Consider the following 25,425-nt stretch of genomic DNA (forward strand, 5'->3'; position numbering starts at 1 on the left):
GCTACCCACTCCAGTATTCTGGCCTGGAGAATTCCATGGACTGTATAGTCCACGGGGTCGCAAAGAGTCGGACACGACTGAGCGACTTTCACTTCCACATTTGTTTTGCGAGGTGTCTGTTTCATTGTACAATAAGATAGGCTCAAACATGAAAAAGGCAAGCTTGAGCTATGCCTTGGAGGTGATGCAGCCCAAGGACCAGCAAATGGCTGGAGGGTAACAAGAAGGCATCCCAGGTCAACTTACAGGAGAGTCACAGCAAATCCGCACCAGCGTGTGGCGCGTGAGAGGCCTCAGTTCAGAGTAAGCTTTGCTGGGCACTGGCTGTTTTCAAGCTTGGAACTGCAGGTTCACAAACACGCACACCTCTGCTATAGCAGACCTGCTTGTTTTCACTGTGCTCCTTTGAAACTAAGATCCCCAAACTCGGTAAGTGTGTTGGTCTGGAAAGAATGAGGGGCCAAACATCTCCTTCACGTCTCCCTTTAGGCTTCAGGGCTCCCCAAGGGAAGGTGCCCTGCCTGCCTAGGTAGGGCCGGGAGCCTTGCCCTTTAGCCCTGTTCTCCTCACTGTGCTGAGTCTATAAAGACAGATTTCTGGCAGCGACACCCCACTGGGCTGTTAGCTCTGTAAGGGCCTGGATCACTCCGACTTACTTGCACTGTAACCCCCCGCCGGGGTCTTGTGTTTGCTGAATGAATGAATGAATGAATAAGTCAGGCTTCCCACAAGAGCTTTCCCCCCTATTACATTCCAGAGATCAGGAACCACACCTGCCTTACTTACCATGGAAACATCAGTGTCTAAGCCAGGACTCAGCACACAGAAGTTCCCAATTATAAAATTAAAAAAAAAAAAAAAAAAACTGTTCTAGGAATGGAGGATACAAAGTTGACAAGACATGACATGGTCCTTCCATCAAAGACCTCCTCATCTAGCAAAGAGAGGCACAAACTAGACCACATGATAAAGGCAACGGCCAAAAATAAGCGGAGGGCGAGAGGAGGGGGAATCAGGGAGGGCTTCTCAGAAGAGAGGACGTGGGGCTGATTCTCAAAGGAAAAGCCAGAAAGCTTCCCCCCTGGGAGGCAGGCTGCACTTCCGAGGAAGTGTCCAGGGTCTCCTCACCCCCACCGAGGTCTCCCCAAAGAATCTGCCTTGTCTGCTGATTCCACCAGCAGTCACATCCCCAAGTCCTCACATCATGCCAGGATCACCGCCTCCCCTCCAAAACACGCACACACACCGTCCCCAAGCAGGTGCTTGGCCTCCCAAATGCAGTGTGACCTAGGACAAGTTACTTAACTTCTCTGAGCCCTTTCCTCAACGGCGAAAGGGAGATGACGGCAACAGTGCCTGAATTAGAGAGCTATCAGAGGATGACCGACCATAAACCAGGGCAAGAGCTCAGCACAGTGCTGGCTGCTGTCGCCTCGAAAGGCTTCCTTCTGACTGCCGTCGTTATAGCTAAAGAGGGCAGAGGCAAAGCCGAGTGTGTCCCCAGCTTGCTCACGCTTCGTCAACAAGGGCCTTGGACGTGCACACAGACCTCCTTTGATCTTGTTCAAAGGCAGCATCTGACTCAGCAGGTCTGGGGAGGGGCCCGAGATGCTGACATTTCAAACCAGCTGATGGGCGATGCCGGTCTGTGGACCACACTTTTGAGTAGCAAGCAGTTAGTCAACACCTGGTCTCCTCCCTTGTAAAGTGGAATCGATAACAACCAGTGCACAGAGTAGTCACTCAGATTAAATGGGGCAACACGGGTTCCGAAACCCCTGGCGCTCGGCTGGGCACGTGGAAGATGCTAAGAAGATGATCCCCCCTCTTCTCCTCCCATGACTGGCTAATTGCAAACAGTATTCATCTGGACACAACCCCCACCCGGAAGCACAGTAACAGTGTTCAAATAAGGCTTAATGAGGAGATGAATGAATGAAGAAATCCCTGTTGAAAAACCACTCAGCAACGGAGTTGAGATCCAGAAGCAGAGCCTCAGGGCCCTGACCCCTGGAGGGGCCGTGCTGGTACAGTTATGACAGGACAGCCCTGTGAATCAAAACCTCCCACCCAGCCCTGCCCCACACGGAAGGGACCCCCACTGAGTTCCCGCCTGGGCAGCATCCGCCCCTCCCGTGTCTCCCCTCAACTTGGCCGTGGGAGGCACACAGGGGCCAGGACAGAATTCCCTACTCGGCAGCCTGTGCCCAGCCCTTCAGAGGTACACAGACGCCCCACACGCTTTCCCAGCACTGAGGCCGTCCTGGCATCTGGACCAGAGAACCGGGGCTCACAGGAGGTGGGCAATTCAGGAGGTCAGGCCAGGAGGAAGAGAAAAGATGGGCGTCCTGGATCCCATGCTAGAACAATTTCCTGGCATAAGGTCTGAACCCTACTTTCCAAGAATGGTAGGGAGCAGTGAAGGGCTCGCAGCCCCCTCCCCTGTGATACAGGATGTTAACAGGACAGGCCGGGTCCCCCAATATCCTCCGCCCTCAGGAACTTCACCCTTGGTGTGAAAGGCTGGCTGAGTCAGACCCAGCAGTGGATCTTGGAATACAGACCCTAATAACTCATGGGGAAATGAATTAAGTAAAGAGCCCACAGCCTCCACATCTCTGAAACGAAGATGTTTTATGTTTATTTTTATTTTCATGTCCCCTTTTTATTGAAACAATTTAGATGCAGTAATGTGCTCAAATCTTGACAAACTGGGCGGCACATTTTTACAGAAGACCTTCCCAAGGCCCCTCCCAGCCATGCCCCGAGGCCAGTGACTGCCTGACCTCGGCCACCAGACGCCACGCTGCCCAGTCCTGGACGCCACATGATGGGCGCATGCAGCACGCTCCTTTTGTGTCTGGCTCCTCTCACCCCGTGTTGTGTCTGGGCCATTCATCCAATACTCAGGGACGGCAGTCGGCCATGCGTCCTCATTGCCGGGGCCATACTCTTCAGTTTTGCTTTCTTAAAGGTCAGGTCCCATCCTGTCCTTTCTCTCTCCAGTCAGTGTCACTAAGGGCAGACCTTAGACCACAGAGCAGCTCATCCCACAGTTACCGCTTTGAGGTTTAAAGCATCTCCATGACCACAAGTGGCAACCGCACTTCGCTGAGCAAAGAGCTCCCTCTCTCCTCTGAGCACCACGGGTGCTGAGACAGTCTGCCTTAGTGCGACGGGGAGGGCAGGAAGGGGCTGCATCTGAGGGTCACCTGTGGCCAGGTGGTGGTGGGTAGGAGGCTGGGCCAGAGCTGGGAGGGTTGGGGAGAGCGCTCCACTCCACGCAGGGAACCTCACCGAACCCTCGCCCCTGAGAGCCACACCCAACAAGCCTCTTGCCACTGGCGTCCTTCATCCAGGTGAGAGACAAGAAAAGTCCACGCCCTCCACATTCCTTCTCAGACAGAGCTTTAGGTGTGGGTATTGTAACGTGGTAAAGCCACATGGCAGTTTTTCCAAAAAATTAAGCAATCCACGTCTCTATAGACTGATAAATGGATAAACAAAATGTGGGGTACGCATACAGCAGAACATGAAGGGAAGTCGCTCAGTCGTGTCCGGCTCTTTGCGACCCCATGGACTGTAGCCCACCAGGCTCCTCAGTCCATGGGATTCTCTAGGCAAGAATACTGGAGTGGGGTGCCATTTCCTTCTCCAGGGGATCTTCCCAACCCAGGGATCGAACCCTGGTCTCCCGCATTGTAGGCGGATGCTTTACCGTCTGAGCCACCAGGGAAGCCCAGAATATTAGTCAGCCTTAAAAAAGAAGGAAATTCTGACACATGCTACAACTTTGATGACCGTGAGGACATGCTGGGTGGCATAATCTGGACACAAAAGGACAAAAACTGTTCAAGAGTTTCCGTTTGGGAAGGTGAAAAGAATTTTGGAGATGGATGGGGGTGACGATTACACAACAGCGTGAATGTTCCTAATGACACATGTTCCCTGGACGCTTGACCATGGCTAAGACAGTAAATTGTATGTCATGTATATTTTATCATAATTTTTTTAAGTTTCCTGGGGAAAAAAAAGTAAAATCCTGAAAAAAGGCAGGCAGATGCAAAAAAAAGGAAAACAGAATTCATGGTATCAATATGAGACAAAAATTCAGTTTCAAGCAAATACCGTTAAATAAAACAATGAGACTTTTTTATATTTGTTAAAAAGTAAAGTGAGAGTTTGCAGCCACAGTAAGATTAAAGTGGCAGCAAGATGTAGAAGTGTGTACAATCTCCAACCAGAGAAAAGAGGACAGTAAAAAAAAAGCAAAAAACTTCTCTCCCTTCTCTGTCTTGCTCCCAACATCACTGCCACAGAAAACAAGATGTGGGGTAGGCAAGAAAACATGCGCGATTTCATCAGACAGAGCAAGTTCTGATCGGAAGCAGTGGGAGACTCTCCCCTGGATGTGTGGGTCCACACTTTTCTCAAGTCTTAGAACCTTCAGAGCAAGCTCCGAAGGACTCTCCTTCCTCCAGCTTCTTGTAAGAATGAGGTTCTGCACAGCGGAGGATCCAGGAAACTCAGAAACAGCCGGTCTCCAACTCAGGATCAGTCTGGAACCGACACACAGATCCCAAGGCTTCTGAAGAGGAAAAGCTCCAGCGCCCAGCACTGCGCACCACACCACACCTCCCGAGCACTCAGGCTCACTGTGGGTTCTCTCCCCTCACACCTCACAGCAGTGTGAGCAGACACAGACACTGGCTACATTTCACAGACAAGGAGACTGATGCTCATAGAAGGCGAATAACTCTGCTAGGCTCCCAAGCAGGAGGCAGAGCTTATGTACATGTTGATGACCGGGCAGACTCCAGAGCCCAGTTCTTTTTTTTCTTTTTTAATTTATTGTCCTTTTTTAAGTTGTTTTAAATTGGAGGGTAACTGCTCACAATGTTGTCTCAGTTTCTGCCATCCATCGGTATGAATCAGCCATAGGTATACAAACTCCTTCTTGAGCCTCCCTCCCACTCCCCAGCCCATCCCACCCCTCTAGGTTGTCACAGAGCACCCGGCTGAGCTCCCTGCGCCATACAGCAAATTTCCATTGAGTATCCATTTTACGTATATGTAAATGTTTACATATATGTATATGTTTCAAGGCTACTCTCCCAATCCGCCCCACCATCTCCTTCCCCTACTTCCCACAGTGAAGTGAAGTGAAGTGAAAGTCGCTCAGTCGTGTCCTACTCTTTGCGACCCGTGGACTAGTCCACGGAATTCTCCAGGCCAGGATACTGGAGTGGGTAGCCTTTCCCTTCTCCAGGGACCTTCCCAACCCAGGGATCGAACCCGGGTCTCCCACAGTCCAGGCGGATTCTTTACCAGCTGAGCCACCAGGGAAGCCCACAAGTGTTCTCTATGTCTGTGTTTCTATTGTTGCCCTGCAAATAGGTTTATCCATAGCATTTTTTCATAGATTCCATATATATGCATTAATATACGATATTTGTATATTTCTCTTTTTAACTTACTTCACTCTGTATAACAGGCAGAGCCCAGTTCTTAACCATCAGGCTATGGTGCCCTCCTGAGACATGCAAACAACCTAAGGGACTTCACAGCCCAAGTCTCCATTGACAGATGAATGAGTCAACAAAATGTGTGGCCTGGCCAGGGCTGAACCAGGTACACAAAGAATAAATCTTCCTTTAGCAATAATCTCATTGATTCACATAGAGAGTTTAGAGTTTTCAAAATCTAAGAATCTTTTTGCTCCAACAGACCACGAAGGTGGATAACAGAGTTTTCATTGTCACCCACAGTTGATAAGAAAGGAAATTTAGAGGAATGATCAGAAAGGGCCACAGGCAGCTAAAAGTCACACAGCAAGCTCCCATCAAGTTAGACCTAGCATCCAACCAGGCTTCATTTCTCGACCCCAGAGACAGACCGCACTAAGCCTCCTGGAATGTGCCCCCAGATATAACATTCCAGCAGCCCTGGGCTACAGAGGAAATTCTCTGGAGTCCATGCAGCCTTCCTGCCAAACCACCACACAATGCCTGCCTGCCAGCCTGACATTCGGGCCTCCGTTTTTTATTGCTAATTAATTTGGATGGAGACGTCTTTAAAACGAGACTTAACGTCGGGTCCTCCCCACTGTCTGTGAACCAATTTCATTACAACAGAAATCGTGTTGCCAAAATGAGAAATCCCCTCCTTTTCAGGCCTGTGCCCTTGAAGGCATCTTATTAGAAAAGACCATTTCTTAATTAACATTTTTGATCTTTAATCCATTACACATCCCTCTAATCCTGTACGGAGGTGCGGCTGGCCCACTTCCGCGGGCTGGCTCTGGGCTGCGCAAGGCTGGCAATTTCAGCGCTGAGGGCTCGCTCACAGCTGGACTCCACCACGGACAGTCTGCCGCTCCCAGACACCACCTCTGGTCCAGCCGTGGGTACATTTCCCAAGCGGGAGGCAGGAAGGGGGGTGCTCGGTGCTGACACCCCCAGATGGGCCAGTCTGCAGACGAGAGTTCATTTCATTAACCCCTGAACCCCATCTCTGCTCGCCCCAGAATGGTTTCAAGCAAAGGCTGTTTTTAGCAGCTCCAGCTCCCACCAAGTGTGAGAGTCGTGAGGCAGGTCTTCCTTCCCATTCGCACAAATCGCAAGCAACTTGACCACATCTGGAAGAAGATATGGTCCCCACAAGGTCACAGGACCCCGCTCTGTAAAGCTCTGAACCTGCCCAGGGACTCCATCTTCATTGAGCGGTGAGGACCCAGCCTCTCCTGGGTTTCCTCCCACCTCCCTGACCACTCGTCTCTCTCCTCCGTCTCTCCTCCTCACTCCAGCCTTCAATACTGATGCCTCCTGGACACAGATCTCAACTGTTTTGCTCAGTCCAGGCTCACGCCGCTGGTAGGTGTATCCATTCGAGGGTTAGGTACTAATGACACACTCATGACACCCAAACACACCCCTGGAATCATCCTCCCTAGGTCACAGGACCACACACATTCAATCGCTCATCTATATCTATGAGGCATCTCAAACTTAAGGCCACTATCTAACTCTTGAGCCCACAGCCACCATCTGCACCCCAGCGGCTCTTCCCAGGACTGCCATCACAGTGAAGGGCCCCTCTGGCCATCCCGCCACTCAGCCGAAAACCTTGGAGATGTCCATGGGTCCCCTTCTTTTCTCATCCCCAACATCCAACCCAGGAGCAAATTCTGGTGGACCTTCTCCAGAGGAAATTCCCAGTCTAAACTCTTCACCTCCTGCCCTTGGTCTCAGCCCCTCCATCTCTCAACGGAATGGGTATGAAGTAAGCCTCACTGCCCGCACAGCTAAGGGGGCCCCTCCCCAGCTCCCCTTCAACTCAGAATAAAACCCACGTGGCTCAGGGCCCTCCGTGAGCTGCTGCTGCCTGCCTCCCTTCTCAGCTCCCCAACCTCACTCCATGCCCCGCTGCCCCTGGTTCTCTCTGTTCCAGCCACAGTGATGCTATTTCCCTTCTCTGTCTTTCAATGAGCCCAGCTCACTCCCATGAGGAACAGCGACTAGAACACTGCTCCTACCCACTCCGCATGACCCATACCCCCTTTGCTCAAACACCCCCTCCTCGGCAGAGGCCTCTGCTCTCCATCACCCCATCATCTCTAACTGGCCACCCTGCTGGTCCCCTTCCAGCAGAAATGCAGAACACATGATCTATTTACTGGTTTATGTACTGTGCCTGCGTCATCTCCCCCACTAGACCCACAGCAGGAACTTCGTTGGCCCTGCTCACCACCTAGAACGGTCCTGACACTTAGTAGGTGCTCAGTGACATTTATGACGGATGGAGTGCAGCCTGTTGGGACCTTGCCAGCGGTGACTCAGCTGGTGAGCTGAGTCATTCGGCTGGTGACTTGTGAGCTGGCTCGGCTCACAGCCATCACTGGCCATCAAGAAGAGGTCCTGCAACACCAGCACTGATGTTCTTCCAGCAGCAACGGAGACAGTGGTTAGACGTTCAGTGGAACTTCCTGGTGAAGTATGTTCTGAGAAACTGTCCATCAGCGAATAAAGCCCAACTTGAGCCTCATACTGGATTACTAGGGGCGGGAGGGAGAGAAAGCATCGGAGGAGGTGGAGTGATGGAGGAGATGGAGCCTCTGAACAGTTAAGGGAAAGGGACAAGCTGCCATGTGGTCCTTCAGAGACTGCAAAGGGCAGGACGGGAGTTGATAGAAAGAACAGGTCCTCAGGAAACATGTGCAAAAGCTTCACAGAGGACAGGCAATGGGCTGGGCCTTGAAGGGCTTGCAGGTTTGGGGTAGGTGATGAGGAGGGCATTGCAGGATGGGGACACAGCCCAAGCCAGGGCACAGGGCTGGAAATGAGGACACAAGACTCAAACCTCTATTCGATGATATGTAAGAAACCATATCCGGGATTGTGGGGTCCTCCACCTGCCTTGACTCTCCCAGCAAAATGCTCCAGCGAGATCCTCTGTGGGACCACCTGCCTCAGGGTACCGCCCAGGCTGCTGAGGGCCCCTGCACCTGGCCAGCCACAGAGCCGGGCCTGGAGCGAGGAGCTCTGGACTCCCAGTCTAGCGCTCCTGCCGTTCAGCACTCCCTAAGTTCCCCCTTCATCTGCATCCCCAAACCTTGACCTGAGCCCTGGAGGCCATTGTGCTGTAGGCCACGAGGACAAGAGCCCATCCCCCATAGCAGCAGGGGCCAAGGTGCCCAGCACCCCCCTGCCCTCTCCCAGGCCAGAGATGGAGGGTACTGGCTGGCTGTGGAGGAGCGGGTGGGTCAATCTCTCCCTGACACCAGACAAGTTCCCTTTAGGGAAACTTCTGTCAGGGCCCAAGCAGGCATTTCCCAGCTGGTCAGGCCCCAGGACACAGTCTGGGATGGTGCTCCAGGAGGACCAAGGACAACACCCGTGATGGAGACAACTCAGCACCCGGGTCCATCCTCCACCGTCACCCTGTGGTCCCTTTGCAAACCTGTGGGTCAGATTCAGGCCCATCCCTGGCCCCTGGGTGGTGTCTCAGCTTGGGGGTGGGCTGGGGAGGGGAAAAGGGGTGCCAGGCTCTAAAGTCAGCCTGTGAGGTGAAAATGCCATCTTCCCTGAGATGCAGCTGCCATGACGTGGGATACACACAAGGATGCTGTCCAGGAAGGGCTTGGCTCTTGGGTCAGGAGTGAGACCTGAAGACACCCATCTTAAAGCAACAGGGTCACAGCCACGTGCCCCGTGAGGGGCCACGCAGACCCTCACCTGCTTCCCAGACTCACCTACAGAGCCCCCCATTGACTGCAATCGCCAACTCTCTTTAAATTGTTACTGCTCTCTCCTGGTAAATGAGCATATAACGTGGGAGATCCCCTGGAGGAGGGCATAGCAACCCACTCCAGGATTCCTGCCTGGAGAATCCCATGGAGAGAGGAGCCCGGCGGGCTACAGTCCACAGGGTCACAGAGTTGGACACGACTGAAGCAACTCAGCACATACAAAGTGGGAGAATTGAGTTAGTAATGACCTGAACGCATGCACAGACTGCTGTCGGCTCTGCCACAAACTTGCTGTGTGACACTGGGCAAGACCCCTAGCCTCTCTGAGGCTCAGTTTTCACTAACGGGAATAGGAATGATACTAATACCAATGTCAAAGTGCTGCTTCAAAGATTCAGTGAAATGATACCTGTGGAAATGCCTGCTTGACGGAGTCCAGGGGGCAGGGTGACAAGTACAGGGGACCTCGGGGACAGAGAGCCAAGTCTGAATCCTGACCAGCCACTTACCAATCGGCTACTGGATCTCTCCAGGAAGAGAAGGCATGGATGCGCACACACTCAAGGCCCCCGGAACCGCAGGGACACAGGGCTATCAGCCCCCAAGCAGATCGCACTGTGTGAGGCTGCAACTCCGCCTGGGCTGTGCCTTCGCTGAGGGGTGGGTCCCAAGCAGCCAGGCCCCAGATCCCGCCGGGTCCCCAAGCTCTGCGGCTTCACAGGAGTCGGGGGCTCTGGCTGGAGTCCCAGGCTGGCTGCCTCTCTGTTCTTTCTCTCCACATTTGGGGAAGGCATTTCCTCCTTCCCGGGGCCTGCGGGTCAGGTTTCCACCCAGATGGAAAGTCCCACCCAGGGGCCCCCAAAGGAGAGCTCACCATGGAAACTCCACGGGGCGCCCGCCAGACACAGGGACGAGTGGCCACTGGCAGACCTTCTTGGGGCCAGGCCCACCACCCTGCCAGCTGGGAGGGGAGGGCGCAGAGGGGGCTGCAGCTAGACTTTCCCCATCTTGGGCACAGAACAATGTTCACACTTTACGTGCAAAGCAAAGAGCGGCTGAGTGTGAGCGTGTCTCGGTATGCGTGTGTGCATTTGGGCGTGTGCGTCTATGGACAGATCCTGCAATAGCAGCCCCAGCCGCGTGCCCTCTTAACCTTTCTGAGCCTCATTCTCCCTGGCTGTGTCCCTCCTGAGGGCTGGGCTCTGCTCAAATAAGTAATACAGTAATCTGGCAAAAAGTGAACAAGGGGTGGGCTCTGCTGGTTGAAAGCCCTCAGGCCCAACATGCTAACCACAGCCTGATGATAATCCGAGCTGAGAAGGTGGGGGACCCAGTGGGCGAGGTATCTCCTGGGTTTTGACCTCAAAACATAAAGATGTAAACAGAGCTTCCCAAAATGTGTTCCAAGACTCCCTGAGCTAGGGATACATGTTCCTCAAAAATGAGAGAGGAGTTCCTGAGGTTAAATTTAAAAAAAAAAGAAAAAGAAGAAGGGCTTCCCTGGTGGTCCATAGTTAAGATTCCGCCTGTGTAGAGACAGAAGTTTGACCCCTGGTCTGGGAAGACCCCAGGAGGCCACAACTGCTGAGCCTACGCACCCTGGGGCCGTGCTCTGCAACAAGAGAAGTCAATGCCAGGAGAAGCCTGTGCACCGCAGCGGAGAGCAGCCCCCACTCGCCGCAACTAGAGAAAGCCTGCCAGAACCAACAAAGACCCAGTGCAGCCATAAACAAACATGCAAATAACAAAAAAGAAGCCGATATAGAGAACAAACTAGTGGTTACGGGGGGAGAGGGAAGCAGGGAGGGGCAATACAGGGGTAGGGGATTATGATGTATAAACTATTAGGTGTAAAAAAGCTACACGGATATCTTATACAACATGGGGGACACGGGCAATATTTTATAATAGCTATAAACGGAATAAAACTTTTAAAAAATTATTACTCACTATTTATTATACACCTACAGTTTTCCAGGTGGCACAGTGGTAAAGAATCTGCCTGCCAGTACAGGAGATGCAAGAGACCTGGGTTCGAACCCTGGGTCGGGAAGATCCCCTGGAGCAGGAAATGGCAACTCACTCCAGTATTCTTGCCTGGAAAATCCCATGGAGAGGGCAGCCCGGCGGGCTCCAAAGAGTTGGACATGACTGAGCACACACACACACACACACACGCACGCATATTGCTCACTTATGCCCTATATAATGTTGTACAGCAATTATATTCCAATTTAAAAAAATCTGATGAGTCCTCCCCAAGATTGAGAGCAACCACTTGCAGAACAAGGGCTCTGCCTTAAAGGAAACTGCCTGATTGCACTTAACCAGGCACTTAGGAAGGTAACCTGAGCAGCTGCCCAGGACGCAGCCAGCTGAGACGCCCTGTCTCTGCCGCATCCCCTCCAGGCTGTACTGCACGTAACTCCACGGCTGTGCTGTGCACTTAGGCCCTGAGCATTTTCCAGGGTCAATTTAAGAAAGAAATCGAGGAAAGATGTTTCTGTATTGTGTGCCAAATTGTTATTGAGACAGAGCTATTGTTTGTTCAATGATTAATGAGGATCCACGCAGTAAATCCCTCAGCATTTAGTGCCAGGGATAAACGTTCGTCAGTCCCAAGTACTTGAATGAGACAGAGGTGTCTACTTCATCTTATTTCTCTTTTGGCCTCAGCTGCCAGGAAGCTCACTGGCAGTGACCCTGACCCTTGGCTGCTGACATAACTAGTTCTTTCATCGATTACTTTAACTGCCCAATGACACCTGGGCACATCATCTTGTTTCATTAATAATCACCAGAACTGGCAGGCTTCCCTGGTGGTCCAGTGATTAAGACTCTACTCTCTCAATTCAGGGGTCACAGGTTCAATCCTTGGTCAGGAACCTAAGATCCTCAAGCCCCATGCCACACAGTGTGACCAAAACTTCATAAACTAATTAAAAATAAAGTACATACGATAATTAACTCCTGTTTTGGGACTACCCTGGGGGTCCAGTGGTTCCAATGCAGGGGACACAGGTTCAACTCCTAGTCAGGGAACTAAGATCTCACATGCCGTGTGGCACAGCCGAATAAAACATAGTCACCAGAGCTGGTGTTTGTTGGATGCTTGCTATGTGCCAGGCACTGTGTGAACACACATCTTTCCCTCACTCATTCATATAACAATGTCAAAAGGTAGGGATTTAGTCTCCCCACTTTACAGATCAGGAAATTGAGCCCTGGAGAGGTGAATAATTGAGTCAAGTCCATACTCACAGCTAAGAAGCCAAGAGAAGAGCTGTATGTGTTCAGCTGCCCCCCGTCTCCTCATTCTAGAATATGAGTCTGGAAGGCAGGTCACCACTGCGTGCCTGTGGCCGAAGACCCCTTATGATTAGGTGATGAACACTTTGGAGGTGAAACAAGGATTGATGCAAAGGTCTGTTTGCTTCAACCCCATGCAAAACTCCTCTTTCTGGCCTTGAGGGCTGGTAAACCTCACTTTAACCCTAACACTAAATCGACTACTTAACCTTAACGCTAACACTAAATCTAAGCTTCCTTCTAACACAACCCCAGATGAACTCAGCATTAACCAACCCAGTGTTCCCAGCCGCACCCATCCTCAGTTCTGTGGGGCCAGCACTGCGACCACAAAGGCTGGGGGGCAGATGGTGGAGCACGTGGGGTCTGCAGCAGGGACGGGGCAGCAGGGATGGGCTTGGGTTTCCCGTCCGGGGAAATCTGGGCAGACACGAGCGGGGCTGGCCTCCAAGCAGGCCCGAGCAGAGGATGGCGGGGCAGGCAGGCCGCGCTAGCCCGGCTCACAGCAGCAGCTCCTCTGGCCTGAGAGAGCCAGCCCAGCGGGTGGGGAGGAGATGCCCAGCCCCGCTTCCTGCCCACTGCGGCTGGCCAGGAGCCCCGAAGCCAGCACAGGAAATAACAGGGGCCCCCAGAGGCCGCCCAGCCAGGCCCTGCTCCGAGGCCGCCCGGGGAGGGAAGGAGGCCATTGTCGGCCTTTGTTGCAGCTTCCCCAGCCTAGCCCGGACTCCGGGAGGCCCCTGGGAGCTAACAAAGCTTCCCCCAACCCGCAGCTGTCCAGCCTCCCCCAGCCCAACCCTGGGGACAGGCCCACCCGGCCCTGGGCTCTTAAAGTGGCAGGTGCAGAGTGGAAATGAAGTCATGTCCAAGTTAGGGGTGGGGTGCACGTGGGCCAGAGCGGGCCGGGCCAGGCACGCGGACAGATGGCCACTGAGGTCTCTGTCTGCACCCGGGTCTGCCCGGCGCCAGGCCCAACAGCAGGGGTGTGGATCTTTGGTCGGAAAGAATGTCTGAAGCCCTGAGTGTACAACAAAGGAAAAGCAGAATGAGAGTAAGGGGGTGACCCGGACATCTCGGGAGCCTCCTTGGGTGGGAAGAACTGTCCTGTCCTTGAAGAGATCCCAGAAGCAGCTCTTTCTGCTCATCTGCAAGCCTAGGAGTGCCGGTGTGTGCCCGTCTGGGTATGTGCTCATGTTGGAAGTGTGTGCATACGTGCCCTGTGTATGTGCGTGTAAGCATTCACATACAGGGGCATGCGCATTTGCACTTGAGTGCATGTGTGTGCATGTGAGGTGTGGAGGAACATGTGAATGTCTGCATATGTGCACTGCATGGTGTGTGGAAGTGGGTATGTACGTGTGTCTAGAATGTGTAGGCAGTGTGCTTATGTTTGTGAACAAGTATATACGAGTGTGTGTGCATGCAGGCAAAATGACTTGTCACTGCTACACATCACTGTTGAAGAGCATTCCTGGGCTTGTGTCCATCAGCAGTCATCACCCCCACACTGACCCTGGAAGTGTGTGTCGCCACCATGACCTCTAGGGTTCTTAGCACATCCTTGGGGATGTCCCCCCACAAAGATGCCTTACATCTCCACTGGGTCCTGGTCACTGTGAAGTAGCAACTCCAGAGGAACAGACCCTGGACTCAGACAAAACCAACCGAAGTTCAAATCCTGCCCTGGTGCAGATCAGCTGTGAGAGCCTGCACCTGTCTCTCAACCTCTCTGAGCCTCAGCTGCTCATCTGTGAGATGGGCATGATACGACCTCCTACCACCTGTGGTTAAGAGAGTTAAATGAAAGATGCATGTCAGGTACATGGCCCCTGCCTGGCCCCAGCAAATGCTCACTAGATGGTTGGTTTTTTTCATGGTTATTGTTATTACAGTTGCTTATAATTATGGTTATTGAGAATACAATGGTGAGCAAAGCAGGCACTACCCTTGCCTCCACAACCTTGCACGGTTTGCAAAGCATTTAGCCCAGAGAAATAGAACAGCAGAAGCAAAAGTGTCTCCTGTTTACTGGATTCAGTATCAGTCTGATGTGCTAACTACTAAGTACAGCCAGCAGCCATCCATTGAAGCAACCAAGCACAACAACAAGAAAGGAGCCATCTATCAGTGTGGCCAAAATAATGGGTTTGTTGAACCAGAGAGGCATCAGTTAGCCAGGCTCAACCTAACACACATGGAGCAAGAGAGAGAGAGGGAGAGAGAACATATGCACGTACCCACACATGCCTCACGCTCAAGAATTTTAAGAGAGGATCAGCAGAGACGACAACCGCCTAACCCCTGCGGGCCTCCCACAGCCTACAACAGGACTGTGACTGACGCGGTGCTAAACATACCCATCCCAGAAGCTGGGCCGTGCGGAGTGCCCGCCCAGGAAGCCAGGACCAGCCAGGCTGCATGACTGGGCTGACCTTGGCCATTTCCTGCTGGCACGGACCCATGGCCGCACGGTGGGTGCATCAAGCCCCACCCAGGGAAGGAGCTTGATCATAAGATAGCCTCAGAGCCTCTGGCTTTCAGACCCTGCCCACTACCCCCCTGCCAACTCCAACCCCACGCTGGCCTTCTCCACAGGGGAAACAGGCAGCACCCCACTCCCAGGTCAGCGTGAGAAAGGATGGTCCCTTGAGAGCTCAGTCCCACCCCAACCCTGCATGGGGGTGAAGGCATGAGTACCCTGCCCACTGTGGCGACGCCTAGAGATTGCCGATCGAGACAAGGAAAAGGAGGAAGGGAGGGGCCAGTCGGAGCCCTCTGTGGCCCACACAGATCAAGACTCAGAGCTAAGCTCCAAGCCAAGCTTCCCTCAACATGCTGTCAATATATTACAGAGAGTAAGAGGGGAGAGCGCCAGCTGCCACCCTTGGGGGCTATAGCTAAGCTCCGTGCATCTCCTCATATCGTCCTCACAATGGTCCCAGGAAGCACGATAAGCATCCCCATTTCAGATGAGGACATGGACAGCACAGAGAGGTTGAGTAACTTACTCAAGGTCACACAAGTAGTATCTTCAACCTCAAACCCAATTCTTGCTCAACAAAGGGAACAACAATCTGACCTTGTGCTGCCAAGGGAAAATACAGATGAAGAGGCAGAAGCGAAGTTCTCCACCTTGGCAAACTTTGGCTCAGCGGCTGTCAGTGATCAAGACAGAGCCCAGCTCTGGGAGCTTAGAGAATCAGACATGGTCGCTGCCTGAGGGAGTGAGCAGAACAGCAAGGGAACCAGGAGGAACGTCATTGCCAAGCAGACGGCAGTGAGGACCAGGATGAAGGCAGCCCCCAAGACTCAGGGGTAGGCACAGTAATTATGGCAGGGCAATCGTGGTGGCCTCCTGGAGGAGGCGTCATGTAGCCTGAGCTCTGAACGCGGAGCTCCGTAGGCAGAGGGCCCCCGCCAGAACAAGAGTCAAGGGGAGTGGGTGAGAGGGCTTAACTCATCACACCCTCTAAACCCGCACTGCTCCAGGTGGTGGGTGGACCATCAACACCACTCTGGAGCTGGCTTAGCATGCAGAATCTCAGACCCCCTCCCAGAACGGCTGAGTCAGCATCTGCGTTTTAACAAGATCACCAAATTTGCCTACATGGTGAAGTTTGAGCAGGGCCAATGTAAACCACGCCTGGAAACCACAGTGAGACCTCCCTCAAATCCCGAGGAACAATGTCATCATCACTCCCGGGGCCCACACCCACATACATGCCTGAATGTGGCCCTGGTGTATAGCCTGGCTTCAAGTCACCAAAATAACTGCTGATTTCCAACATCCATCAGTGGGGGCCCAGACCCTAGGGAGCACCCACGGTTGAATAAAGTAGGACCAGCCCCTCCGTCAGGACAGCCCTCATCATTGGTGCCTGTGAAAAACTCCAGAGCCCCAGGAGAGGCGAGGGCAGACACACTGGGCTCGTGGAATGGACAGTCCCCAGTCAACAGGGCTGGGAGCTTGCAACTTCACTGCAGAGAGTAAGGGTACAATGGCAGAGCAGCTGCTGTGCGCCAGCCTGTGGGTACAGGACAAATGACACAGAGGCTCTGCCTCCGAGGAAGCTTCAAGTCCACCCTTGGAGGTGAACTAAGCAAGACAAACCCCCTCCAGCGAAGCCATCAGTCAGGCCACAGGGGAGAGAAAAAAAGAGTCAGAAGAGAGACACACCACACACACACACACACTCCCTTGCACGTACCCCAGGCACCAGCATACACGTGCACACACATGTGCATGGCAGACGTGGCACAGAGGAAGCAATGTACAGTGCAGCCCAGCGGGGCCCCTGGCTGGTCCAGAGCCAGAGGAAAGGGTGGGCAGGAAATACCACATCCCCTTGGAGAGCTGGGCCAAGTCAGCCCCAAGGGCCTGGGACACAGCACAGAGGGGTGCAGAGGCCACAGAGCCCCCAAGAGTCTGAGTCAGGGCCGAGGCACCTGGGCATACTCACACACACACCACACACACACACACACAAGTGCATGCCTCCGTGTGCACTCGGGGCACAGATGCCCTACCTCGTGGACCGCTCACCATGGTAACAGAGTGGCCACCTCTCAGCTCCAGTCACCACCTGAAGGTCTCCGAGGCCTCCTGAGCTGGGGGAAGCAGCGCTAACAAAGGCCCGCCTGGCCAGGGGTCCACGGTACAGACCAGTCGGCGCATGCCTGCCGCGCTCCCCCGGTGAGCTCGGGGCCACCGCATCTTCCTACCCCGCCTGCCTGGCTCCACTCAGCTCAACTCCCCACAGACGCCCCAGCAGAGCTAATGAGAAACTCCCCAGCTGGCCCCATATAAAAATGCATTTCATAAGTCTTTAAAATGCTAGGAAATTCTCCATCTATTTAGGACTTTCCTGCTCCTTTAAAATGTCCCCTGGTCCTTGTGGAGGAAATGACTGGGTTGGGGGCTCAAGCGCAGGAGGTGGGCAGCACCAGCCAAGCCAGCTGGAGTCAGGGGCATCTGGCAGCATCCTTCGTCAGCCCCAGGATCGCAGGAAGAGGAGTGGGGATACCCTCACCGATGAGCCAGGGTAAGGCAGTCACTCAGGAGAAAATTCAGGGTGAGGGAACCCTGGGGGAGAGCAGAGGAGAGAGGGAGACAGTCTCTCCAGCCTTGATCTGAGGATTGAAGTCAAAACGTCCTGGGAGCCCCTAAGAAAAAGTCCAAAGGGGAAAAAGACCACCGACAGAAAGACGCTGGTAAGAGCATTGTTCATGAGTCCAAAACTGAACGCGGTTCAAGTGTCCAGCGGGGAGGGGCAGTTGAGGCAATGAATGCCCATCCTCCCAGAGACCCCGATGTGGTGACTGAGGGCAGGCTATGTGGATCGAGAGGTCTCCAAGAAGCTCGGGGCTCACGGGGGCTCCACAGAGCCCACCGGTGCATTCAGCCTGCACTTCATCTCGAGAGAAGGGATGGAGCTGGAAAGCGAGCCAAGAGAAATGTAAACAGCAAGTGTGCAGAAGCACAGAGTGGTGGGTGGAGTCTCCGTGAAATAGTTGAAATAATAAATACATGCTCTAGGACAACACTGGCAGGGTGGGAAGGAAGCCCTGAGAAGTTTCAGAGGAGCAGGCTGGGCTGCACCAAGGGGCCTCAACTCCCTGAAGAGAAAGGCCCAGTCTTCCAGACATTTCCGTCAAGTTCACTGGTCGAAACCTGGAGGTAAAGGACCGCAGGGGGTGAGGAGGCTGCCACCTTTGTCCGTGATGGGAGTACTGACCACTTCCCCACCCCACAGCTAACCGGAGTCAGATTAAAGGAAAGGCTTCCAGCCTCCCTCCGCCAAGGAGCCCCCAGGCACCAGACACCCAGATGCCACTCTAATCTTCTCCCCCTCCGAGCACGTCTCTGAGCCTGCGGCCCTAACACAGACCCACCACCCCACCGCAAACTGCACACACACCCAACACGCAGGGGGACCTAGAGGCAGGCGGGCTGGGATCAGGCGGTGGGAGTCTCTATGGACAGTGTGACCCACAGTGTTTTCCAGATCTGGCCTTTGAAGATGGGAAGTGTGTTCAAGGCCTTCTAAACAGGCATCTCCTCTCCCTTCCGGCAGCGATCCAGGAGGCCTGGCCCTCGTAAGACTCCCAACTGACCCAGAAGGGACCTGAGCACTGAGCTGAACCCAGCCCTGAGCCTCTGGTTCCCCTCTGACACAGAGAGCCTGGACCAACATTCTCACAGGAAGATCTTCCATTTACAATTTCATCTCACAATTCACAGTACAATTCACAGTAACGCTGGAGCTGTGTGTGTGTGTGCGCACGCTCAGCCATGTCCAACTCTTTGCGACCCCATGGACCATACAGCCCACCAGGCTCCTCTGTCCATGGGATTTCCCAGGGAAGAATACTGGAGTGGGTTGCCATTTCCTCCTCCAGGGGATCTTCCCGACCCAGGGATCAATCCCGCATCTCTTGCATCTCCTGCATTGGCAGGACAGATTCTTTAACCAACTGCGCCACCTGTCTGGGTTCAAATCCCGGCTCTGCCACTTCCTAGCTGTGTGACCTTGAAGCAAGTCACTAGCGTCCGTGTGCCTCAGTTTCTGTCTGTGAAAGGCACCAAGAAGGAGAACTGGCTCCTAGAAGCGACTCCTGCATGGGAGTGATGGTTTCGTTAACCAGGACGATGAGACCTACAACGGGGCAGGAAGGCCTGAAACTCTGATCACACCAGTAAGGTCTCAGGCTGCTGGGCCATTCACATACAATCGATTATACTGACTGTTTCTCTCCAACAGCAAGTATGTGTGTCACCATGCCAGACCTAAAGCTGACTAACCTGTCCAGGCATTGACAGTGAGTGTTTGTCAACAAATGAACTGTTTTCCATCACCAGACTGCCCCAGACCCTCCTTGCGCTCCATCCCCAGCTTGGTCCAGGGCAGCCATGCTGGAAGGAAGCCTAGCCTGCCCTGAAACCTGGTCCAGGGAGGCGGGAGGTTCTGGTGAGGCAGTTACACAAAGGTGAGCCCCTTCATCTCCCAGCTCAGACTTAGTGACCAGCAGAAAGGAGGCAAAGCAGAGCGTGGTTGGTTTGGTTCCCTGAAACCACCCACTGTAGGCTACTATCATCCTGGTGCCTGCCACTCAGATGGCTCATTCCAAGGGCCTAGGGGAAGAGAGAAGAAGCACTGAGGGAGAAAGGACCTCCCCACTGAGCTGGGCTGGAGGCAGGCGGTGGGCGCAGAGAGGCCTGGAAAGTGGCCCCTGGGTAGAGACGCACTTGGCAACCATTTAATGGCGGCCAGAATGAAATCAGCTGGCAGGGGGACATTATTTGGCCTGAGCAGTGTTTTTTCAAATATATCGATTGACCAAAATGAGATAGCATTTCACATCTAGGAAAGCTAGAATCCACAAAAAAAAGGAAAATTACACGTATTAATGAGGATGTGGAAACATTGGAACCCTCTTATCTCAATATGAGCTGCTTTAAAAAGACTTGAGTTGCTAATTTTTCAATCTAAGAACACCAGATAAAAATCCAGCTCTCTGGCTTCTCTTTTTAAAACTGAGATGACGTGGGGATTCTGGGCCCAGGTACCCTGTCAGCAATCAGCTGGCACTGAGGTACGGCTGTCCCGGTGGCAAGGCCTGGGGTGCAGTGCACAGCGCCACCTCCCTGCCACCTGCCCGCTCACCTGTGCCACCAGCCTGCCCCAGGTGAGCCTTTGAGCTTGGGACCCTTGTGGGCTTTCACAAAGGACTCTCACAGTTCTCTAAGGTATTTGAATTCACGGCCTGGCAAGGTAGGAAGAAAAGCTTGAGAGTAATCTATGACCCCGCCCCCGAAATCACATGCGCAACGCTCTGTGCATTTGGGAAGAGAGTCTACACGTCCTTCCACTGGATGCTTGGGGCTTCCCAGGTGGCACTCCTGCCAAAGAACCCGCCTGCCAATGCGGGAGACGTGAGAGACAAGGGTTTGATCCCTGGGTCGGGAAGATCCCCTGGAGGAGAGCATGGCAACCCGCTCCAGTGTTATTGCCTGGAGAATCTCATGGACAGAGGAGCCTGGCGGGCTGCAGTCTACAGGGTCGCACAGAGTCGGACACGACTGAAGTGACTTAGCACACACACAAGATACTGTCCCTTCATCCCCCTTTCTATGGATCAGAAAAAAACAGGATGCAATGGGAAATGAGTTAAAACCCACACCCACCAGGCACCCCCATACCTCAGCTCTGAACAGTCCCCTTCGCCCAGGTTCTGCCACCAGCAGCCCCCTCTTTGCCAGCGGAGAGGCAAGGGCAGGCCCCCTCCTCCCGTGACGCCCTGGCCAGAAGGGAGAACTGCAGGGAGATGCTCACCCTGCTCGCCTCCCTGCCAGGCGGGGCTCTCCATCACTGCTGGGGCCCTGACTCAAGGGCACAGACAGAGCAGGTCAGGGTGCTCCTGGGGGCGGTGGCCACCGGGTCCCCACAGGAGCAGAGGCCACTGTGCCTCCTGCTTCCTTATTGCCGCTCTCCATCATGCTCCCAGAGCCAGGAAAAGCGGGCGAGGGGACACCAGCACCCTGGGGAGAGGGGGCGGAGCTGCCCGCTGTTCACGGCTCCGCACTCCCAGCAAGATGCTCTCTGCCTCCCTCTTCACCTCACCCTGCGTTCCTCCGGTCTGATGAGCCAAAAGGCCCTCCATGGCCACGCCTGGGCCCCCCGCCTCCAGGGACCATGGTAAAGCCCCCACGAAGCCTCGGATCTCTGCTCAGCTATCTACCTCCCAGTGGCGGGCAGCGTGGAGGTTACACCCCAGGCTCCGGGGGCAGGAGGACTCGGGTTCGAGCCCCTGCTCCACAGCATGCTGGCTGGGGATGGCGGATCTGCGCCACGCCGTTCCAAGCCTCCTTCCCTCATCCACCAAATGAGGATGGCAGCTCTCAGTGACGGTGCCAAGGGTGGCTTGGGGAGGCTTTGCTCCCCCATAATCTTCTTTGGCACCTGCCCCCATTCTCTGATGCAGCCAAGTGACATTTTCTCAGCTTAATGAGAAGCGTTATTCTAAAGCAGCTTCAGCCAGGCCTTTGGCCCCATCCTCTACCAGATGGCAGCCCCGAACCAGCCCGTGGAGAAACTGTGGACTTGCTGCTGGAAATACCACCCAGCTCCCAGGGTTGTCATGATGGCTCAGGGAGACCCTGAGGGGTAAAACACGTTTGCTCCGTATCCTGGCACAGACCAAGTATGTGCTCACCAAACGCCAGGCGCCACGTCCAGGACTGCCTCCCCTACCAGCCTCATCCTGCCACCCGGGACTTGCGCCATCTCACAAGTCCCGTGCTCAGGGAATACAAGCTGACTTTAATAGCCTGAGTCCAACAGGATTGGGAAGGAAAACCTATCACGTGCATGCACTGTCAAAAAGACACAATCAGAATCAGCCCAAAGGAAACAGAACAACCCATTGCCCAGCTGTGGATTATCCAATGCCCGGGATGCTCGGCCCTCCCTTTCCCGCCTCCGAGCAGATGACCGAAAGCTGGCCAGCCCCAGGGAGTCCCTGAGGGCCGGAGGGAGTCACGAGGGGTCTAGCACCTCCTCCTGCCTGTGCATGCAGGGTGCGCTCAGCTCTTGGCTGGAAACTTGCAAGCTGCACGCCCTCCACCACTCCCAAGAGCGCCCGAAGGCCCTAAGGCTGGTGCTCCCACTGTGGCATCAGGGTGTCGTGGACCCCAGGCCCGCACACAGCCCTCGGCATCGCCCCTGCTTTCTACAGGAGATACACCCAGGCCCTGACACCCCCTGCACAGAGCTCCGCACCCACCACACCCTGCCGCATGCTGCTGCTGTCCTGGTCTGTCCTCGTCGCCGCTCGCACCACTGGGAACACAGCCGGGAGGGAGGCCCTTATACGGACGTGACCAGGCTGGGCGCTTTTCTGATGTGGAGGTTTGGAGCACAGCGGGGACCCTCATCAGAGCTGGCTGCAAGCCTGAGCACATGCACCCCCACATCCGTCAGGACGCCTGGATGAGACGTGGAGTTTCACAACCTTGCAGCGTTCCTCCGAGCGTGGGGAATGCATCTCAACCGCACAGAAAGAGACAGGGCATGGGCCACCCAGCACCTCCTCTTATCCTGCCTACAGTGTGGCCCCCAAGGCCTGTCCTAACTCAGGGCTCTCCTCCTGAGAACACTTGCATCTCCCCACCCTGGCTCCATACCCAGCCCCTGCCCTAGAGGGAGCCCCTGCCACCAAGAACCAGGCACCTGCAGACACCGCAGTGCCCAAACCTGAGCCAGCCAGGACCCAACCAGGACCCTTCGGACTTTCCAAGCAGCACAGCTCCCGCTGCAGAGAGCCCTGGACCAGGAGTCCAGGAACCTGGTTTCAGGTACTGGCTCCCCACTTGCCTGCAGCTCAGTCTGTACCAGATTTCAGTCACCTGGGAACCATCTTCATGATTTTTTCCTGAATCCAAGCATTATTACTTAAAAACTTTGTCAACACAATTTTCTCACTTAAATGACTTCCGCATCGTCTTAAATCACACGCAGCCATAAAATCACAAATTTGACGTGTAACCGTTCAAGTGTTAAGTGTTGGTACGCCTGACGCCTAACACCTCGTTTCTGCAATGACTGACCCAGAGCATACCTCCCTCTTTGCCTCAATTTCCACACCTAAAAGACAAGGAAGCTGAACTAAATGGCTCCCTCACAGGTCTTCTCAGGCCCAAAGTTCTCCCCCATGGAACTGGAGACAGATGGCCAGGATCCTGGGACAGGGGACAAGGCAGAAGAGTCTGGGGCCTACTGGACCGGGAACAAGGGCCCTGCTGTCAACGAGGCTGACAACTTGCGCAGCAAATGGGAGAGTGGTGCCCTCCATTCTGGAGCTCCCAAGGACCCCAAGCCAGCTGCAATCCCAAGCTCCATGGGCAGCTCCAGATTCTAGAACTTTATAGGGAGATAAATCTCATTCATCTACCTCTTTCTGTAGCTGAGGAAACTGAGGCACCAGAAGGCACTTAGGCAAGGGCAGAACTGAGCAGGAAAACCCAAGTCCCCTAATGGCCTGGTCACCCCCATCACCCTCCAATGGCCACGCCCCCCGCAATTCTGATCGCTCCTTCTTACCTCCCCCTGGGGGTGTGGGCTCGGGTCTGCCCACCCGAGAGTGCGATGCAGCCCCTTCCAGGAAGGCAAATAAAGGAATTCTGATTTCGATTGGAGTTTAAAGGTCCCATTAGAGTGGCTTTTATGCAATTAGGCTGGAAAGAGTGTGCAGCGACGCCCATGGCAGGGAGCTTCAAAGCCTGCATAGTGGGGGTGCGGTGGCCCAACTGAGTATGCCCACAAGAGGGGAACACGGCCCCCGGGGGAATAAGGGCATATTAGTCTCCGTAGGTAATAGATTTTATTGACCATATGGAACTGATATAAAAATCACGTTGCACAGGGTAATCTGGACTGGAGACAGGAATGTGACAGGAAGAATATGACTTCCATAACGAGCTGGGTGGCTTTCTGAGTTTCCTGAGCCAGCCCCCCAGGACCCCCACCAAGCTTCCAGCCGGCCCCTGGGCATTTACCTGATGCCGTCACGGAGGAATCCCAGGCCAGCGAGAAGTCCGAGGCCTCCCCCTCTTCAACTGAAAGAGAGAACAGAGATGGGCCTGTGAGTTTTGAAGTTGTGCAAACAGGTCATTGGTGGCGGGGGTGGGGGGTGGGGAGCGTGGTGTGTGCAAGACACAGGGCAAGGAGAAAGGATCCTTTGGGGGAGTCCCTAGGGAGTCCCTATGATACCCATGACCAAGGGTGAAAGGATCAAGTCTACAAAGAGACTTTTGTTGGTTTCACAGAGATGTAAAATACTCAGAACAAAACCTAAACAGCAAATAAGTGCCATATCTGTACGGTTCCCCCATCCTTGCACCCCCAGCAGACATCACAAATCAATCACAGCACTGCCTCGAATCAGATGCAGAATCACATTCTTTCTCTACACAGAGCTACAGGCCATTACTATCTATAATCAGAGTATCCACTTGAGATAAAGCCATGTGCCCCTCACAGGAGTAGAGTGAAGACCCAGACCTCTCCCTGGTCCTCCAGACACTGACCTCCTACCAAGAGCCCCTCAGATCACCACTGAGATGTGGAGGCTTTCTCGATTATTCCAAGAAGCAAACAAGACACTCTCAGAGGTTGGCAAAGCGTGGGGTGCTATCCTTTACACCGAGTGCTGACAGACAGACCTCAGGACATGTTGGAGTTGATTGTCCCGTGGTCAGCAGTCCTGGGCCAGTGACGCCACAGTGCAACTCACCTCTCCACTCTACCCCAAGCCCACAGAACCAAGCTGGGGAGGGACGGAGTGTCCCGGCCACCCCACGTCCTGCTGTGTGAGACGAGGCGGGTGGAGGTGGTAGCCATGCACTAGGAGAACAGGGGAGAAATTCTATACAGCATAATAAAACTCTCATCCTGGAATCAATCCCAGTCTGGGGCATGTAATAATATTAAAGCTGGGTTATGGACTTTGTAAAATGGAACTCTGTTTAAGCCAAAAATGTGCATACGCAGTATTTTTCAGATTTAACGGGCTCTGAAGTTCTGCACACGTGCATGCCGAAGCCACCACGTACGCCCCCAGTTCTCTCTGCAATGCCGCTGTCTCTCTGCGGGCACACGCTGTGAGCCAGGCCCTGCACCCAGGGTGTTCACTCCCTGTCATCAGACTTTTGAGAGGTGACAGGACAGGCCTGAGGTCCTATGCTAGAAAGAGTCCGTACAGAGTCGGGGCCAAAACCCATGGCTGTCCATCTCGAAGGCTGCTCGTGCATCCACCTGAGACACAGAGGACCCTATCCAGAATCCTAGCAACTGGGGACTAGAAAGCAGCAATCC

The 25,425-nt window shown here is 54.0% G+C and overlaps 1 protein-coding gene across 3 annotated transcripts in view; it reads right to left on the minus strand.

Annotated features, from left to right (window-relative positions):
* The window catches only part of ZNF423 (zinc finger protein 423), a 342,644-nt gene that overhangs the window by 261,755 nt on the left and 55,464 nt on the right, over positions 1-25,425 (minus strand). For all 3 annotated transcript variants that reach the window (XM_052655503.1, XM_052655504.1, XM_052655505.1), the window contains exon 2: positions 24,108-24,167. In XM_052655503.1, the coding sequence (XP_052511463.1) occupies positions 24,108-24,167 (60 nt within the window). The remainder of the gene's footprint in view (positions 1-24,107; positions 24,168-25,425) is intronic.

The sequence above is a fragment of the Budorcas taxicolor genome, chromosome 18, assembly GCF_023091745.1.
Source record: "Budorcas taxicolor isolate Tak-1 chromosome 18, Takin1.1, whole genome shotgun sequence".
NCBI classification, from domain to species: Eukaryota; Metazoa; Chordata; class Mammalia; order Artiodactyla; family Bovidae; genus Budorcas; species Budorcas taxicolor.